The sequence below is a fragment of the Spodoptera frugiperda genome, chromosome 28 (assembly GCF_023101765.2).
Source record: "Spodoptera frugiperda isolate SF20-4 chromosome 28, AGI-APGP_CSIRO_Sfru_2.0, whole genome shotgun sequence".
Taxonomy (NCBI): domain Eukaryota; kingdom Metazoa; phylum Arthropoda; class Insecta; order Lepidoptera; family Noctuidae; genus Spodoptera; species Spodoptera frugiperda.
In genome coordinates this window covers 7,275,311-7,296,391 of record NC_064239.1, presented here as the reverse complement: position 1 = coordinate 7,296,391, position 21,081 = coordinate 7,275,311, and the positions used below count along the sequence as shown (strand labels likewise).

The 21,081-nt window shown below is 36.8% G+C and overlaps 1 protein-coding gene across 7 annotated transcripts in view; it reads left to right on the top strand.

Annotated features, from left to right (window-relative positions):
• LOC118265470 (protein numb) overlaps positions 1-21,081 on the top strand; it is a 27,120-nt gene extending 6,039 nt beyond the window's left edge. For 3 of the 7 annotated variants that reach the window (XM_050706009.1, XM_050706013.1, XM_050706010.1), the window contains exons 2-7: positions 13,143-13,418; positions 15,710-15,861; positions 16,818-17,029; positions 17,303-17,537; positions 17,820-17,970; positions 18,095-21,081. In XM_050706009.1, the coding sequence (XP_050561966.1) occupies positions 13,143-13,418; positions 15,710-15,861; positions 16,818-17,029; positions 17,303-17,537; positions 17,820-17,970; positions 18,095-18,412 (1,344 nt within the window). In that variant the 3' untranslated portion in view covers positions 18,413-21,081. Of the gene's footprint in view, positions 1-2,201; positions 2,552-8,615; positions 9,609-10,257; positions 10,464-13,142; positions 13,419-15,709; positions 15,862-16,817; positions 17,030-17,302; positions 17,538-17,819; positions 17,971-18,094 lie in introns of those variants that run through there. The other 4 variants (XM_050706011.1, XM_050706008.1, XM_035578357.2 and 1 more) reach the window with 4 other exon arrangements.

Here is a 21,081-nt window from a genome sequence, read left to right as displayed (position 1 = left end):
CTACGTGTAAAATTCTCTTGCGTGCAGTGTCTTTCTATAACATTAATAATTGTAGTGCATTAATGATTTCCGTAGTTACAACTTTTACTCGTAAATAAATAATAACCAACCAAGACTTGTTACGGGTACGTATTTATTAAGTACATAGGTACTTACTACACATCTATATTTTCTATTTTCCTATTTCCGATTCTCGTAAATAGGTATAACTTATTTTTTAAACATCCCACACTCGGTTTTTTTACAAATATAAGTTCACTTGTACGTGACCCAGACCCAAAACAACAATTTGTGGATCCCACACAGAGTTGCTCCGTGCGAGAATCGAACCCGTTACATGTTGCGCGACAGCCTACCACAGCACCAATCGCAGGTATAATATACATTTGTTTTTTTAGAGTTTTCTCAATTTATCCAACTCTAAGGGTGCTTTTCTCCTCCAGAGATGTGTTATGTAGCTATGCTGTGGGGATATAATACCTAAACTGTGAATGTGAAACTGAATTTTACTTATGTAACCGTTTCCATTGATATTCTATGTAGCGGTGCGTGTAAGATGTGCTATGAAGATACGCTCCCGAAAGTAGCTGTGCGAGGAAAATGCGCAACTCGAGTATGCGATGTATCGATAGTAGAGAAGTCATCCATAGCACACATCCATAGCACGCATCCATAGCACGTAATCATAACACGCATCCGTAGCAAACGTCCATAGCACGCATCTTTCCATATAAAAAAGCAGCGATAACAATACATGACCTACTGAAATGCTCTCAAAAATAAGTCCTATAAGTAAACTTTTGTATTGTGAAAAGTAATCGCGCAATAGATATACAAACCATCAAAATAAAAATGTATGTGTAAAAGACATAAAACAGCTGAATATCACCTTGAGTAACGATTGGTGGCGAGGCGCCTCGGAACGATTGCCCGCCCACAGCAAATAGATTTTACAATCAACCTATTGACACAAATAAGTGTAGTACTCCCCGTTCGGGCAATCTATAGGAGATTATAAAAAACAATTCAGCCATCAATATTCAATTAAAACAAAACATAATACTTACTTCCTTCTTTTTTTTTTGAACTCAGTAAAAATTACCTTCGTTGATTTAATTTAGATTCAAAATATACAATAAAAGTTTTATAATGGCTGTAGAGTGTAGGCGTACTTTACCGGCACAAAAATAGATATTGTTATGATTCAGCATCTCTACAGAATAATTTAGAGCCGTTGGCGCCTCGACGTTTATTATTCAGCAGCCCTTCGCCAATGTAAATATTAGTGAGTAGAATTAGATAGGTGCCAACTGAAGCGACTACTTGGATAGGTTCTGAAATGAAGTCTAAACAGGTAGCTAGCGAATCGCCTTCTGTCATATGGTGCTTTTCGAAGGTCGTTCCTATGTATTCATCAAAACGCAAGATGTTGCTTGTGCAACCAGACTACCTACTTGAATAATACACATCGGTGAATACGCGGTTAGTCATTGTCTGCCTCCATAAAAGTGAAGGGATTCAACACAGCAGGCTAATTTTGCAACTGGTATAGCCGTGTAGGTGAGCGATAAACATATGTGCCTATGCATACGTCAATCAGAGTCGTTTACCTAAACTTAATTACAATAATCACATGCATATACATTTTCACCAATTACCATATTTGCTGTTTCTGATATCAGTTTGTTTGTAATGCAGATAATGCTTGATATCTCCACGTACCTAGGTAGGTAGTGTTCTTTATGAATTGTAGAACACTAATTTATTCACCTGCTTTGATTAAAAATTAAAGTAGCTACACATTTTGAAAATTCAGGTTGCTTTACATTAATTGCTTACATTTGGAATTCTAAAGTTATTTAAATAAATAGATAACCGCAACACCAGAAAGGTAAGCCATCCATCCTAACATTCTATCTAGGCTTGTCTTAGTCTTTAACAGTTAAAATTCTGAAACTATTTGGGACTGAATACATTATCCTGAACTAACGCAGTCCATACAATTTGTTTAATGTTTGTAATAATTTATTCAAGACATTAATGAATGGGTTTCTCAGTCGGCAGACGCCGTAGCTCGTAGGTACGTATATATTGGATGAATTCGCGACCTTCGGCAATTTCTGTAGTGTTGAAACTTTCAGTCAGTTAGTCAGTGGCGTCGATCGCTATGAATCAGTCTAGTAGAGTGGTTCACGTGCTCGCTCGCCTGAAATAGTGCAGTGTAGTAATTAGTGCAGTACTGGTGTTACGTCTCGGAACTTGGCACCTCATCACGTATTAATTTTAGTTTGGTCTTCAACTCAACAAGTGTGAACCGCCAGTGTTATTGGAGGGCGGGAAATATTTTACGTCATAGACTTCTTGTGTAACCTATACAAAAGTTTTTGTTTTAAGAAATATTTTTTGTGAGCCTTCTTAGTGACAAAGACGAACGTTCATTTCAATCATATTCAGTACTCCCAGTGTTAATATGTGCGTATTGTGTTGCAGTTTAAGATATACGTAAAGTGTTTTTATAAAGGCACATTGGATTTTGATCTGAACAAGGAAAGTAAGTAGTTATACTATTGTAAATAACACAACTACAGATTTATATCTACGTTATTTATTTCATATAAATAACTAGGTATTTATTGACTATTAATTAGTTTGATTAATAGCTGAACTAACTTTTAGTCCTCTACATATTATCAATATTGCCTAAAGTTAATTTGTTAAAACTTAACCTAAATTACTTATTTGTACAAAATTGTATGTTGTTTTATTCACATGATATTACTTAATGAGATCGTTACACTCTGTTAATCATAGTGAAATACTTAGTTAAATAATTTGGTTGCCGTTTCTATTCAAGGGCGACACATTTTAAACTCATCTAGGCCCTTAACATAATTAAGTGCAATTTTTGTATTGAGTAATGCACTTTGACAAATGTTGACCTCTTATGAACTGGTCATTAAAACATTTTTATCTTTCATAGCATTTCAAAATTCATTTTCAGGTTTACTTATAGGTAAATATACAAAAAGTACGAATATTTTTTATACAAACGGGGGAATAAGATGATGAATTGATTTTTAGCGTGAACCTTACGAGCTCTGTAAACAGCTTATAAAAAGTAACATTATTATGAACAACGTTTTCTACAAGTTACGCTACGGCTAAATTATTTAGTCGACTTATTTATAACAAACATTTTTTGTTTTACATCTCATGCAAACAACCATGTTATGATGTTACTAAACATCAATCTTTTAAAACTACGCCCTAGCAAAATATAATTCAATAGCAACTGTTCATTGTTCTATTTTATAGTTTGCAAACAATCACAACGTTTATAATAGTCGCGAATAATATTTTGTACTTGGTTGACTTTCCAATGCACTGCACTTGCCTAGGAGAAATACTGAGTGAACTGAACTTATAAATTAAGTCTGACATTGTAATAAATTGTGGGAAACTACAATTAAGATACAAAATTCACATGAAAAAAGTGGGCTAATTACTTGCAACGCGAAGGTTCTTAGTTTCTAATCAAACCACTGATGTCTGCAGTCTGCGGTGAACTGGTGCGGATGGTTCGTGGCACTGGATGTGTCAATACTTCTGCATTGTATGTCGCATAGTAGATATATAAAAACGCCATTGTATCATTCCATAAGAATATTATCAGTGTTGGTACTTGTCCCTCACTATTTCGGCCACTATGTCCCTGGGTATCATAGTGGCACTAGCAGTCTTCGTGAGTGCTGCCTTGGCACTGCGCCCCGGTCGCCTACTGAAATACACGTATACATTGTAGACTAGCTGCCTGGTGTCCGCTGGCAACTCGATCCTACTCTCTTCCCCACAGTCTGCCACTTTGCCGTTGTATAATCTTCGCCAACTAAACATTGTCCATGCGGTCATTGCCTCGTCTCCGTATTGCGCCGTTTTGAATCAATTTCTAATTATAATTCGTTCCACAAATACACTAGTTAATGTTGGTTACACTCTAATTTCCACTTGCATCGATAGGATTACCAATAGCTGATGTTTAACGGTTGAAGTCCGTAACGGATGTTTTTTTCGATAGCCACGTATAATTACGAAGAATGGAACAATAACACAAATAATTTAACTTGCACAGAAGGAGCAGTCACGGGTTATCACGAAGATATCCGTTCAATCGCGAAGACGCTCACACACTGGTTGCTACCAAGCCTCAGAAGACCACATTTGCAAACAAGTCACATGGTCGTGACATCCGCTGTTACAAACGTGATCACAATGCTATAGGAATTGAAGATACAGCGCAAGTAGACCAAGATGAACTAACTTTGTATGCACGACTAGCATTCCTATTCACAACCTTGGACAGAGATAGCATAATGTCCGTTATAATAAAAAATATATTGCTTCTAGCAAATATGTACATCGCCATTTTCAAATAAACCGTTGCCTAATGTTTGGATATGAATAGAAAATGCTCCTCATTCTTTTTATGGAGATTAGAAATGGCCTATACTGTGCATTGGAACATTTATTAAGGTCACTCATATGTAAAAGTAAATTGTACTTGCTTTACTATTTAAGTCTAATATAATCGTCATCGGCTCAAAAGTCGCTAGTCAAACTCGATTCTACATGGTTCACCTTGAAGTTATAACCGTCTCTGATGTATTTTTTGCTTTTTAAACAAAAAAAATATTCCCGCCGCTAATAGTCGCTGTTTGTCTTATATTACTAGTTATTGTAACATACTACTTCTGTAATAATAAGGTAAATTTCAATTAACAAATCACATGATTATAAATAGTTAAAAATCGTTTCTGGTCCAGGATTTGTTAATGTTTAAATCACAGCACACTCCAGCCTGCCTGGATTGGTGGTTAAAAAGTTTCTATTTTGACTGCTGAAAATTAGGAATTCTGCTTGAGCTAAAGCGGCTTACTTTGCGATTATGATTCTTAGCCCTTAATAATCTATATATTAATACGTGATGCAAAAACTTTGGACTTCTTTTTACGATAATTGCGCGGACGTAGGAGCATAAAATTTGGTACACTTATAGTTTATGTGTAGGAGAAGTGCATAGCGCTAATATTTTTCAAAAATAATGCTTATAAAGTACATTAAATCAATAAATAAAACATTACACACACATGCATAGTATCTGATCGTATTTGACAAAACGTCAAAATCGATAGACAGTGCGATGATATTCTCACGTCTCATATGAAAAGAGTTTTATAAAAGAGTTTGAGTTAAATAAAAATTATCCTTCAACGTACGTTAAGTGGTATTGTAAATTAAATCATATATGGTCGAATTTCGGCCACTAGGCGACCACTAGTTTTGATAAATGCCCTATGTTTGACGGGGATGTCGCATATTACGATGGAGCTAAATTAGACATTTTCGACAGTTTTTCAGGCGGCAAGGACTCTTCCGAAGCTTTTGAAGAATAACAGACCTAATGTTATGTTATATTAACCTTATCACAAGTTTCAGAGAAATAAAAATGCTCGTAACTAATAACCACACTACAATTATAACGAGTAATCAATGTTAACAGCTCAACTAGCGCACAGAAAGGAAAAAATATCCCTACATTATAAATAAAAGAAAACAGATAAAAATGGTTTTATTAAATGTTTATTTTATAATAAGACTTAATCCTCAGGTAGATAAGGCCGGTTCATTTACCTATCTAGATTAGCCTTACGTATATTTTCTTTCGGAATAACTACTAAAGAACAATACAAAAGGAGAAAAATTCACTGCTATGGAAACTTTGCAGATTGTATAACTTTGATTGTTACAGCCATTGAATTTAATTAAACTGTGGCAGGCTTCTATAGATAAGTTCTTATGTGTATTGCTTCGGTATTGCATCTGAGTCGATTTAAAATTTTCCAATTCCATGCCCATGTTAAGTTGTTCAGTATAATACTAACACTAGCCGTTGCATGCTGCTGTAGGTCTATTTTCTCCAGTTTGGGTATTGGATCCATTACTACTCCGATCTTTAGATATTCATATCTAGATTCAGAAGCATTGTTCCACCATGATTCACAGCCACTTTAACTGCTATAACTAGTGAACATCAAATGGCGTTCTTTTTTAGTAGAATTAATGTCATAAACAAAACATTGTAGTTTATTGGCAGTGATTGTCTGTTTTGTGTGTTGTTAACAACGTGAATTTTTATTTGTTTGCATTGTACAAGTATGTGTTTTATTGGAGTTTTTATTAGATCAGACGTTTTGTCTGAACGCTAGCGCATCTGTAGAGTTCAGTGTCTCTCAAAATTAAGGTTATTGTGTCGTGAACTATGTCGGTCGGTATACCTAAGTGTCATATAACGGTATTACCATTGAACAGGACGGCAGTGCTGGCGGAAATTATTGCCGAATAGACAATGATCGCGTTGGTAATTTTACGGTTGCTAGTGCCGTAACAATGTCAGTGTCCTCTGCACTGCTTTTTACAGGTTCTAATTTATGTTAGTAACCAGTTTTCAGTAGTTTTTACTCATTCAATTCTCACTTTACATTCAAATTTCTATTTATTTGCATATTTTATTTAACGGTATAGTAATATGACGAGCAGTGTCCTCCACAAACGATATGACGCTAACTAGTTGGTCACAGATATTATGTAACATACTTATTACATCACAGTAGGTAAACAACTACAAATAGGGTTAGTAGGGTTTCCTCTAGAATGTCTCGGAGTTGAATGACACGCGTACATTATTATGTTCATCATACATATCTTTGAATGTGATTAATACTCCACATATTTTATGGGCGTTTGCATATTATAATAACGCAAAATGTTCATGTTTTATCAATATTATCAATAGAATTGATATTTTGCAACCGGTCCTGTGAAAAGTTGTATAACCGTAATCAATTGAAAATCATTGCCAAAATGAATTTGGCTTGGTCTTGGTTTTTCCTTGTTCTTATTGTTATTCTATTCGCTTCCTAGTTTTTTGTTACTTATTCGCTGATCGTTGCTTTGTCCATTATGGCGTAGCAGTCTTTTTTCTAGGTTTCATTAATTTCATAAACAATTTTGGTTGTTTCTACGCCTACGATGCGTACCTGCTAATTCAATGTTTAAACTACTCGTATAGTGAAAGCTATGCAAATGTCAACATTGACGATGACGATCGCTTTCCACGCGGCAGGGCAACTTTAGTAAAATTGATTCTAAAATTTGAAGCACTTGAGGAGTAAAAATAGATCTCTATCGATCTTAGAAAGCGAGGCGATGTCAGGTGTTCATTTTCCCGCGATACTACAAATAGCTTACAAAGCTTAAGAAGTCTAGATTTTGTATTCGTTGCCTAGTATTGGAGATTGCATTAATTTTTTTACTGTTTTCTTCATCTAAGTCGTTTTACTTTCGACAGAGCGGTGGTATTCAATCAAGCAGGACTAATTACTTGTACAATGTTTTAATGATTTAACTAATGCTGTCGCATTATTGTTATACCTTAATTGATTTTTACTTGACCATTACATTTTTGCGGTAATAAACTAATCGATACTTTTGTATTATTAGTGTTAATTTAATATTGTTGCGATATGCTTATTACAGGACTCGGCTGGAGCATGATTGTAAACAGTATTAACTATAGTAACTTGTTTAAAAAATAAACATTGAATGTATTCATTCAATGTTTCTAGCAACTTTTGTTATCATAGGATACGATTTTGTTACTGATAGTAATTATTGTAACGAGTGTAATCTGATCTTCGGCCTCAGATCCGTCCAGTCATTGGCACGCAGTGACTCACACTGTGACTCAGGAAGGATATTTTTTTCAATCACCTCATTATTTCAACAGAGCGATAATGCAGTTTTGAACATTTCCTATTCATCCATCTCCAGTTTTGAACGTTTTGCTCTAGAAAAGCTACGAAGAGTTTGTGCAAATTTCACAACCGTAATTTTTACTTTTAACTAGGTAAATGAACTGGAAAGAAAAATAAGACGTTTTGTATATAAATCGTCGTTGCAAATGTTAGTAGGTGTATCAGCAATTATTTCTTAATACTTATTAATAGAATGTTTAGATGTGCTCCAATTTACGGATAACGTACTTACTGTAAACAAAACTGTTCCAAATAAAACAGCCGAACAGAAAACAACGCATTGTTGCAGATGCTAGCTATAAATAAATGGTGCATGCGGTAGACGCATGCTTCTCTCAAATAGTCGACTTTCAAAAGCCATATGTTCCAACTGCAAACGCTTACAATGAGCTCTCTTGGTCCGCACCTGCGTCCGTCCCAGTCTCACCCGCACGTGCTTATTCCAGCTGTTATGGCGTACGCTCCTGACACAAAGATGTGCGCAGGATTTGCATTATTTCATTCCAATGCACGACATTTCCTTCCACTTGCCTAACATTTTCGTGATATCACTTTCAAGACGTTTGGAATATCGATTAGTCAAGATGATCTTGAAATTTACAATTTTATTGACCCGGTGGAACGAATTATGGAGTTATCGAGTGCGAATTAAAGACGGGCTATTGGTGTGATGATCTCACCGGTCGTCAATCTTGACAATGCAAAGGACCGGTCGTCTGCGGGGTGCGGCAAGGGACGGGACGGGGACTCCGCTGCAGGGTTTGTGCGATTCACGGCGCACGCGGTACGACCCACAGTCACTAGTCAGTGCGACAGTTGGTCGCTCAATGCGCGTCGCGCGCGCCTCTTTTCCAAATTCCTTCAACATTCCTAAATTATTTGCTAGTCAAAATGAAGTTCAGTGTTTACGTTTATAATCGGAAGTGTTTGTGCAAATTTAAAAAAAGTGAATTAGTTCTCTAATCGTTACTTGCTACGGTCCAAAGAACAATGCTGTGGGAAAAAATAACGTTCAGCTGGCATCGGCAGTCGTTCCCAACCTACCTTACCTCTCTCCCCGCGCCGGCAGGGTACCGGGTTCAATGCGCCTCTCTGCGTTTATTCATCGTTTGTGGGAAAAGTTGACCCCCGTTTTTAAAAATTATTGTTAACGAATTCACACGATTCGTATTGTAGTCACTACCGCATCTTAGATGATCGAATTGAAAGCTAGCAACACAAGAGGTTGTAGATGCAACAGGTATTTAATTGAAAGCTACTCAAATGAAACTAATTCTGTGTAAAGTGATTAATGAGGCACCAGCGTAAATACCGAATGTTTTTATGCGCCAACTGACAAGGTTGCAGCATTCCGCAGACCTAAACTATTTATTCTGGGCTTTGCGATGTTTGTCGAGTTTCAACTTCGTCGAAATTATTATCTTACTGTGTTGCGGATAGAACATTATCAGAGGAGGACAATACTCTTACATTAGGCAACGTGTGTGATGTTAGTGAATGAAATGTTGAAATAGCCGTTGAATTTCAACGGAATTAGTGAATACGTCCGCCGTAATGTGAATATAGTGACGACATCGAGTGATGTGGATGTAGTATCGTTAGTGAATTACAGATCCGCGTGTGAAGTTTAGTTTTGAAACGAAATAGTGTGCAAATCTGACAATGGGGAATCAAGGATCTTCAGCGCACGAGCCATTCGACAGGGCGCAGGCGGCTGCCAATGCTGACCTTAAAATGGTACAATCATTTGATTATGCTTCATTTACAATTCATTATTCAACTTGAGTCATTGAATACATACTAATCTATACATATAGGTAGTCGGTAGTGGTGTGGCCAACGTTTATTGTTCCTGCAGTTCCTACCTCACGTACATTTAAATACACACCAGATAATAACGAGTTACCTGCGTGCTTAGCGTGCGCAAATCTAGAAGTCTTTGTAGTTTGTCTGCCTTGTCCGCTGGCTACATCGCTAGGTCCGAATAGTAGGTACTAGGTACCACGGAATTGGCAAAATAACGTCATCCTCACATTCGAATGTGTGTAATATATTCATACTTGATTCAAGCTATGACGTCAAAGTTTTTTGTTCATATTTTCACATAATAGGCATAAGCTCTGAGTTTATATAACTAATAGATATACAAACAATCTCTGTTTACATTATGCTTCTCGGTATTTAATTAGATATTGATAAAACTATGTTTGTTACCTGTTCGTTTAAATTGCTGTTATCTAATCAAAAAAACATTTCGTGAAATATTTTTAGTTTTAGCTATAGGTACCTAAATGTAACATATGTGCGCATAATTATCATGCCTGCAATCCCTGATAATCTGGGCAGCTGTTTGCCTACATAATACACGTAATTAATTACTAATTACTTGGTAACTAAACCTACACCAACATTTGAAGACAGACCACCTACCACAATAAAAGAAAATTAGCGGCTAGTATCCAAAATTTAAGTTTATTGCTACAATTCAGACAAAGAGTCAACAGAGAGTAACATTTATTTCCAATCGTAAAAACTTCTGAACACTAATCAACCTGTGTGAATTAAGCCAAAAATCTAAGCTGTACTGAACATGTAAGTCCTACTGTCTCTATTTTACTGAAATGACCATTAAATGCGACACCGAATGTACACATGTGGTGTTTTATTGAAAATAGATAGATTTGCACTTTCATAATAAGATATATAAAAAAAAATGTTAATTGAAAATATGACACACAAAATATTTTCTAAATGACACATTGATTATCAAATTATGCTTTTACCAGCAAACAATTTTGCACCCTATTTCAAAGAACTACGACTCCTAATACCCAAAAAGGGTGACTAAAGAGCCCAACCAAATGACAGATTGACGAGTGTTAGTGAGTTTTAAGTAACATACTTATGTAATGAATATAATGGATTCATTATAAGTGCACATCTGGTTTTGAAAGTGTGTCATTGTCGTTTGTAAATATGCCTGGGAACTAAATATTCGTCCATTCTTATGATAATGAACGAATGTGTATGTTTATCCATAGTTTTTGTTTTCATAATTTAGGAATTTTACGACTTTTAAGTGTAGCCAAAAATAAACTTTGTCTTAAGCAGTTTGCTAATTTTTGTTTGTTTAATAATTTTTATGGTTGCGCAATTAGACATGTCAATAAATTTTTAAACTAAGGAATTATTAATTGGTACATAATTATTTCATAGTTACTAGTATAGAGGTTAATAGGTAAATAGATTACTGTGAACTATAAAATTATTTAATTAAGTAGGTACGGTACTTAATTGCTTTCTGTCTGTAGTTTTCCGCATGGATTTTAGAAGATCCTCTAGTAAGTCCCGAACTCACGAGTCTGCCAATAGTTTCGAACTAGGTTTTTATTAAAGGGGGAAAATATTTGTTTAGTAATTGTACCAGATGACAGTGTTAGTCCTAAGGAATTTTATTGTCAGACATCAAAAATGTAATTTGGCAACCCATCAATAAGTAGGTACTTACTAACTTACATACATAAAGTAATTTTCCTGTAAATAACATTTTCAAAACAGATTTTAATTAGGTGAACGTTTATGTTTGGTAGTCAATAGCATATTGCATGCAAAATATTTATCATCTCACTAGGTATTAATTATTTTTAGTTAAACATTGCTATTAAGTATATTATTATTTACTTATAAACCTTATTTAATATTCGTATATTTTAAGTTTCGCTGACATTTTTGTATATCGAAATATCGTTACCAAAGAAATGTAATTAATAATTCCTAAATTCATTAGTGGGTGTGTTACTGTTTCCGTCCTTTACTACACCCTTCCTTTGGATATTCCTAAATAGGAAAACCCCCTGAATCATGTTTACGATGTATTGAACCAAAATACAGGGAAATGATAACAAGTAGGTAATATTACGCATCATGCTTTTGATTTTTATGTGTTCGCTTAGACAAATTTCGTCGTAACTCATCCTACGCATAATTTGTATTTCAAATAATAACCATTAAAAATGTTGACTAATAGAAATCCTTCCAGCAATTTTTTTTCCTCGAAAGCTTGTAAACAATATTTAATGTAACCGATAATGCAAAAATCACGCAAATGTAGTCCTTATTTCAATGGGAAGTGGTGATTAAACGTCCCAGATCACGAGTATAATGTTCCTGTTCATTCGTTTTATCAAAGTTATCAACCTTTTACCGAAAACATTACTTCTGTTAGTTGTAACGTTACATCCACCTTTTCTTATCTCCAAACGAAACTCGATTGCGTTGATATTTTTATAATCTTGTGACTTGATTTGATATCTTTACCTACTCGAGTGTGTTGTCTCATCCACTGCAACGTGGTGCCTTTTGAAGTATTGGAACACGTGTTCCACTGATCGATTCACGTTGATATTTATTTACATAGTTAACATTACACGTGATATTGTTATTTCCTCCCTAAAGTTTGCTAGTTCAATCTTAGTAATTATTTTGTTTGTATCAGCACCACAAAGTTATTAATCAACAACCTTTATGACGTCTACACAAATTCCACTGGTTATTAATTTAGCAGCTTCTCTCACTGTATACACAAGACAAACTTTCTATTTATTTTAAGTGCGGTTATTTGAACAAGTCTCAACTAACGTCGGAAGGTAACTATTTGACTTGGCTAGGTAGGAGTAAGTTGATACTTTTATACTTGTCGTACATAGACCTGTGACTAAACGCGGGCCTGCGTAGCTAACTTATGAATGGAACGTCTTCGTAGTAGTTATACCTTTAAATAAACTTTATCCTCATTGTTGAAATTAAGAGAAACACTATTAGTACTACTGTACCTATCAATACCAATTGTCCAGCACTGTTATTCATTGTTGTTATTGTACGGATTTTATTATTGAATTTGTGGAAACGACAGTTGCGGGCATTGTTACCGATACGGTTGACAGTTGATGTATCATAGCGTGCACTGTTACCGTTACCTGGGGCCTGACATCAACATTTATACTTAATCATGATACTTACTACAGTTCACTCTTACTAGTGATTGGAGATGTAATATTCTCATTAGCGATAATGTAACGTTACACCGCACGCAACGCAACGCACGTTGACGAGGAACTGCGCATCAATGAACTCCATACGTTGTATTATGTTTACATCCCGTTTGCGATAAAGACGGAAGATGAGGCAAAAAGAAAACAAATGCAAGATTCTGTAGTCTGAAATGTGTAGTTTATAGTGACCATCCTTAACACAGTATGTTATGGTTTTCAGAAGTCGTCTGTGCGTGCGTCGTTGCGGCGAGCGCGCGCGGGCGCGGCTCTGTCCCCGCCGCGCGCCGGCATGGAGCGACTGCGACGCTCGTTCCGGGAGTCCTTCCGGAGACGCAAGGGTTCGCCTCCAGAGTCAGCACGGCCTCATCAATGGCACGCAGACGAGGCCGCCGTGCGAGCCGGCACCTGCACCTTCCCTGTCAAATACCTCGGCTGTGTCGAGGTGTTCGAGTCCCGCGGCATGCAAGTCTGCGAGGAAGCGCTTAAGGTGCTTAGGGTGAGTTTTAACCTTTTTATCGCTGGGCCTCGCGTATCCGAACCATACCCTGAGCGCCAGCTAAAAGATACCTAATTTAACAGTCGACCTTATGGGTGGATGAATATTTTATTTTAATGTCGGTGGTGGGCGCTGTCGGCTATTGTCGACTGGCGGTGAAAAGGTTAAATAGCATTCGTTACTTAGGAAAATGTAGAATGTGATCAGTGAAGTTTGAATGCATGCGTTTACTTAGTGAACTAACTTTAGTATTTTATGCGCATAATAATGTGTGAAACATAATGTTCCGTATAATCCTTACATACTCACAAAACTATATCGCAGAGACAGATTTAGCAATGTAGTTATTTATGGATGGTAGATATACTAATACATGTCCCGGCCTTGTACAGACAACTGTGAAGTCGCTGTGTGACGAGAACGAATCAATGCAACGCTAAATGTTCTCGCACCTCCCTCTGTTCTAGTGTAGAGGTTGTTTAATGCATCTTGGCATGTTTACGTATCGCACTGTGCGGTGATGGCATCGCTGATTTCAATCTATAGCTATAGGATCACAGATCAAAGATCACGCAGTAACATTGAACTTTGTCAATACGTGCAATTAACTAACAAATACGCGTATTATATAGGAAACTCCATTAACAGTTTTTGCGCATTAATGACTAGCATCTTTAGAGTTGCTAAGAGAGTGAGATTTTGAAATTGTACTAACAAAAGGCGTACTAAAATAACCCACTTTCATAATAATAGGTTCACAACACTAACCTGAATTACAAATTACAATACAGTTTATAAACATCTTTTGTTATGAAAATGTTATTGTTGAAGAATTCAAGTGATTGACGTAATGGAGGTGACTTTGGAGTACCTAATAACTAGGTGTATATAGGTGTTGCTAATTATAGGCTCTGCCGGGTTGGTTGAGTGGTCGCAAGAAATACAGTAGAGCACGACGGCTAGGACTGAGGGTAAAAAAAGTTATCTCAAAATTCTTACAAATAGATAATAGCATAGAATGAAAAGATGTCCGGTGTGACAATAGCTCAATAACAATGGGACATGAATCACGAAATTTGGGTGCACTGTCAATACCGTCAGTAAAACCATAAAAGTATAGTCTACTACGTACAGTAAAACCGTGCTTTTTACCTTCAGTGAATAACACGCGTCATATTTAGTACTTGTCTATTTTCAAGTGTAGGTTATTGGCAATTCTTGGTACTTGTGTGTCACCAGCATCAGAAGATTGCTAACATTTTTATTATAAACACGTACGACCCAGATATTTTTAGCCGTCCTACATGTTCGCTGACACGCGTATTTTAATATTTAATATTAATAACATCATACTGCTAAGTAGTAGAATACCTTTTCAGATGAACGTAGGTACCTACTACCTACACGATTTAATTAATCGAGGAGGAAATTGCAGTTATAATGAACAGAAAAACAGATAGGTTAGCAAATAGTTTTACATGTACGAGTCGTATTATTCATAAATGATTAAGTAATCTGAGTTTTATCGTCCTGAGGTTTTTCTAATGATTATTACTTACGTGTAAGTGGTAAGAGAAGTGATAGGAATTAAGAAACATAAAACTAGAAATTTTTGAATATACTAACAGCTATTACATAGAACATTATTAGGTATTGTACATGGAGTAGGAGTATTAGAATTATCTACATATATCTACTTTTTAATATTAAAAATGTAAACGAAGTACTGCAAAAAATGACGAGGATATCTATGAAACAGTCATTCGTATCACAACACTGCAATGACCCCGACAACATGATTCATATCGCTACAAGGTAAATTCGCGTTACCACACATTCTACAAACTACAGACAGATTCAACAGTTATACGAATTTTTACTTAATAACCTAATTAACACTCTCAATTAACACATTCCATAGTAAACATGGCATGTTTGCTTCTTTTTCCTAACCTAATTTTGATTGCAAAATTCAATGACTTGGTGATAAATGTAAAATTTAAATGTAATTTGTGTCCGTCAGAATGAATGACCGTATTTCAAGTTTACTAATTACTCGGTTGATGCAGTGGTTGGGTCACATGATACAGATATGAGAGATAATGATCAATAGTAAATGAATAGCTCTTTAAAATATTAGGCCAATAAATTATTTGTTGTGTTCAAAAAATTGCTGTTGTTTATGGTCTTAAATAGCCCTTTGTGGGCTAAATTAAATACCAAGTTATTGAATTTTGTAGTTTCAACAGTTTTGCAAGAACCTATTCTCTATTGCCACGGTAACGTTGCAGAATTCCCGTCGTCGCCCAGTGCGCGCCGTGTTGCACGTCAGCGGTGATGGACTGCGCGTCGTTGAGGAGGAGACCAAAGGGCTCATCGTAGACCAGACCATTGAGAAGGTGTCATTCTGCGCGCCTGATAGGAACCACGAGAGGGGCTTCAGGTATTTATGAGAATTTTTATTTGTTTGTTTAATACTAGCGGATACCATAGCTGCTTCCATAGGACTAGTGTCTGCTGTTTTCCTAGTAACATTACAGTTCAAGAAAGGTTAATAACAGTTGTGGTCTTTATTCTAATAGATATGAAATAGTATTTACATATAACGACAATAGTACTTAGCACATAATGAAGAGTATAATTGCATTTTAAAAGACATACGTTTTCAAATTATAAGCACGTGTCTTATAATATTTTTAGTTCAGAAATTGTGAATAAATATCACACTTGCTAACACGGAGTTTACAATTTATCAATGAACTTGAACACCTGTTTACATTACAATAATAGTAGCTAATCGGTATAGTATGCGTTACATACACATAGAGACAATAGTCCAGTACTTCTATTGTCTTGAAAACGTATTCAAAATAAGAAAATATTTTAGTAACTACATTAGTTTCACGTGTGTTTGCTAAAACTCGTATGTGAATGTAATTGGACGTAAAGTCACGGTGTCCCACTAAAATACGTGAACATCTGCCAATAGCAGCCATGTTTTCTTATCTAGCATTGTGGTTGACCTTCTAATTACATATTAGCAAAGTCTTACATTGCTTTGCTTTGTTCTCTTTTAGTAATTTTCTAAAGTTGTACTCGAAATCATGATAATCTAAATAAAATTGAGAATCAATTATTTTTTATATAGCGGAGCTATTCTATAGAATTTTTTGTTGAAGTACAGGGGCCTTAGTTTGCTATTACAATTGTGCCAGAATGGTCGATCATAGAGCAGTGCAAGAGGGAAGGAGCTATACAACCTACATAGCTCCCAGTTTTGCTGCGGTTTGCGGAGGTCATTCCTTAGACAAAATTAAAGTAAAATTCGTTGAGTCTTCTTTTCATTGATAAAGCTGGGTATACAATTTATATTTTCAACGTATCTTATATCGTTTCCAGTTACATATGCCGTGATGGCACGACCCGTCGTTGGATGTGCCACGGCTTCCTGGCGTCCCGCGACAGTGGCGAGCGTCTGTCCCACGCTGTCGGCTGCGCGTTCGCGGCGTGCCTGGAGCGCAAACAGCGCAGAGATAAAGAGTGCGCCGTGTCGATGAGCATCGACGCCGCGAGCCATGCGTTCACCAGGCAGGGCTCTTTCAGGAAATCTGGTTAGTTATTAAACATTATTACATTAAACATTATTACAGATTAAAAAAAAAAAACTGATATTAATGTTTTATTTTGGCAATTAATAGCGTCTATTTTGCATAATGAAAGTTATAATCACAATGTTCCAATATGTAAATTTTTGTGTAAAACGGCCTGTAAACAAAGACAGGAAATACTAAAAAGTAAAAAGCATCGTATTCCAAAAATAATCACATTGTGCCTGTATTATATCTCTACACATAATACTAATTACATTTATTACCTCTTTCCAGGCATAACTCCACGACGCGCGTCCGAAGCAGATGCCAACAACAGCAATGGGTCGGTGATAGTGCCCGTGGGGTCCCTGGGCGGCATCACGAATGTCCCCGCGACGGTGCCAGTGGTGCAGCCGGCGGCCCCTAGACCGACCCCGCACAACCCCTTCGCGGTGGAGCGACCCCATGCCGCGCCACATCTACTCGAGCGACAGGGCTCTTTCCGTGGATTCGCGCATCTTAACAACAGGTTTGTTTGTTATTTGGAATAATATATTTTTTGTACATTTTTTTAGTAACGTTTATTGCTTGTACACGGTCAGGCTGCCATGCCATCTGCCCCCGCTAGTGCTGCCCACAAATATTGACCCGCTATTTGTTATAATTTTGTGTCATTGTTTTGCTAAGGACCTAAATCAGCGTTCTAAAATTTTGAGAAAAATAAAACAGAGCAAGGCTCTCGCTCTCGTATAAAATTTGTTGTTAATATTTATTATTACTGGTTTTACTAATAAAAACACAATGTTTTCAGTTCTCCATTCAAGCGTCAGATGTCCCTGCGTATCAGTGAGCTCCCCTCTAACTTGGAGCGCCAGCGCGCCGGACTGGGCTCCCCCACGCGAGCCGTCGCAGCCGCGCCTGTAGCCGTCGCCGAACCAAGGCCTGAAGCTGTACCCGCACAGGTATATTCAGTTGATTGTCTTTGATATCCACGATATAGATATAAATCAATATCTTAGTAATCATAGTATCCCATGCTATCGCTTATGAGGACAATAAATAAATCTCGGGTTGATATTATTTCAGGCGGAGCTATCGTCGGCGGACCCAGTGGCGGCGATGTGCCAGCAGTTGTCTGCGGGGCTGCGTGCGCTGGCGGAGGAGCCGGTGGCCGTGGCGGCGGCCGAGCCCGTGGCCGCGGCCGGCACGCTGCCGCACCCCGACGCGTGGCTCGGCCGCGTGGCGCAGGCCCCGCCGCTGGCGCAGGCCCCGCCACTGGCGCGGGCCCCGCCTGCAGTGCGCGCCCCGCCGCTGGGACAGACGGGCCGCGCCCAATCGTACGCGGGTCGCGCGGCGTCCACGAACCCGTTCCTGTCGCCCGGGGACGTGGCCCCGGCCCTGTAGGGCGCGGCCCGCGCTGCACCGGACCAGCTCCTGCTGGTGTTCGACTGAAGCCCGGGACTGGCGCCCCCCACCTCACGGCGCGGTATATGTCGCTCAGCAAATATTCTGCTTCCGTCGTGACGGAGTGGGACAGGGCTCAACGAATTCCAGTCCACGTCAAAAGTCGTGCAGCGCGTTATTGTAAATCAATCCTATTCGTAACCTCGGCTGGTTACTGTCACGTGTACCACTTATCTTTCTATGTAGAACTTACTATGAATGTACTTGATAGAGGACAGAGCGTTCTCTTGCGATATCTCGCTGGAACCATGTACTTATTGCACTAATCGATCGATGTCGTCTTACTTAAAAAGTTAAAAAAACAATAAGTACTTATACTTGTTTCGTAGTAAAAGAGTAGGTTTAGCTCACTACTCGTGTTATTTTTGTAATAATATTTATAAAACAATGACTTATAAAATGAGATGGAATGTGTCGTCTAATACGATTCAAGAAAATGTTCCTTTTAGTAAATTGAATAGACACATCGTATAGTATACGTCGATGTTGTGATTTACTGAGTATTGCTATTGTAGCTGACAAACATCAAAGTAAACGAGTTAGGCGTTGAACTATTACAACTGGGCCTCGATTCACTATACACAAGCATGAACGGCGGCGCGCCGCTTCTAACGTATCATGTTCTTATTACAAAATATCATTAATGTGATGTATGCTTACCTATAGTCTTGCTAATGTGTTATAGGATATTTTTAATAATCAAACACTGATTCACTTCGCTGTTAGAGAAGCATTATTAAAATTATGTCTTTCAATGTGGGGTTCGGTTCAAAGACCGGAATATATGTTAGACATGATCCTAATTTATACGTAACTGGAGTTGTATGCTTGTGTTGCCAAATTGACTAGTACTGGTATACAGTACTTGTGCGTTGTAACGGGGTTGCATTGATATGATACGAACAATATGAAACAGTTTGACTAGGATTACCTCGGGACGATTGTTATTTTTGTATCAATATAACCGGTGCGAGAAATTGACGGATTTTGAGAATAAATGGAAATTACATTTGTGTGATGACTAGCTTGATTTATATAATATTGTACTTAACTCTATAGTGAATCGCACCGTGCTTTCGCGCCACACGCTACTACTGTTGTGTATGTTAAATGTTCGTCTTTTAATACGTAAGATTATATTAATTCCATAAAATTCGTCCATACAGTATTAGTCGGGCCGAACGGATTATCTAAACACTGTACAACAACAAACAAACGAACAATGCAGTATTTTAATATTAAATCATTTTTATGTAAAATAGGATTTTTGATATATTTTTCCTTTTTTGTATATACTTGTAAAGTTGTAAGCTATTTATATCTTCATCATTCGTGGATCTGTTTTTTATACTTTTTTATTACATTTTTTTCTACGCTGCTATAAATAGTAGGTGTTTGGAACGAACAAATGGTAATTGTCATTTTCATGTTAGTCATTTTAAAATTGCGTACTTACTTTACACAATCTTAATAATTAATTTAGTTACTAATTTACGTTATGATGTTATAGTTTTCTGTTATGTTGAGCCAGCTATCTTAAGTATAGATTACATGGTTAAATCAATGTATGTTGCTGTAAATAGTTTTGTCGCATCTTATATTGTCGTCTCTGTTTTGCATTCGTTTTGATTGAAACTCAAAATGGAGACATTATTTGGTTATAAAATAATTCTTTAGCGAATTTAATACTAAACTTTCTAACCGCACACATCTATGCCGTGTCTTTAATAAAATCTTCTCTTTATAACTTAGCACGGGGCCTTCAGAAAGTGTAATCATACCTTTACGCTCAGTTACGGCCCCGGCACGACACGGCCAAGTGGAAAGACCTTAATAGCAATTCAAATTAGTTGAATATCTACATTCCAGTATACTTTGAAAATAACACATTGTAATTGATAGATTGAATAGATATAATGCATATCACAAGCTAGCCTTGCATAAATTATACGCACTTATGTACTTACGAATTGTAAAACTTTATTGAATAGTACTTAAACTTATTGAAAACTTCTAGATATTATCCTTGTAACCGAAAATTAATGTTGTTATAATGTAATGCAGCTTTAAAGGCACCTATATTTGGATACATTTAAGCGTATATTCTGAATGTCCTATTTAACTGTGTCTATTAGAAAATCAAACTTCATATAATGAAAATTTGCTGTATGTTTCTGAATATTTTGTAGTTCTCTTTCCGAACTAAATTTATTGTAGCGATGTACAGATATGAAATTAAAGGGAAATATTTATGATACTGTATGTGTATTGACATTTGACTACGTGTAAGTGCACATTAAATCTTGACTAGCACCAATAAGCGAGTTTTAAAGTTATCGCTATTATACAAAGTACATTAGATTCGTAGTTATAAATGAGTAGGTCATTCCGGAATATATTTTCGTGTGCTTATATAGAACTATTGGAACCGTTGTACTTAAATATATGGAAAATCACGTTGTTATTGACCTTTTGTTGGGTGTTATTTGTATATTATACAGTGATTTTATCTTTGTCTAAAGCATGTAAATATTGGCGTATATATGTAGATATATTAGATAATGAGAGTTCAAATATTATAAAAAATAATAAATTATGTTTAGTTGAAA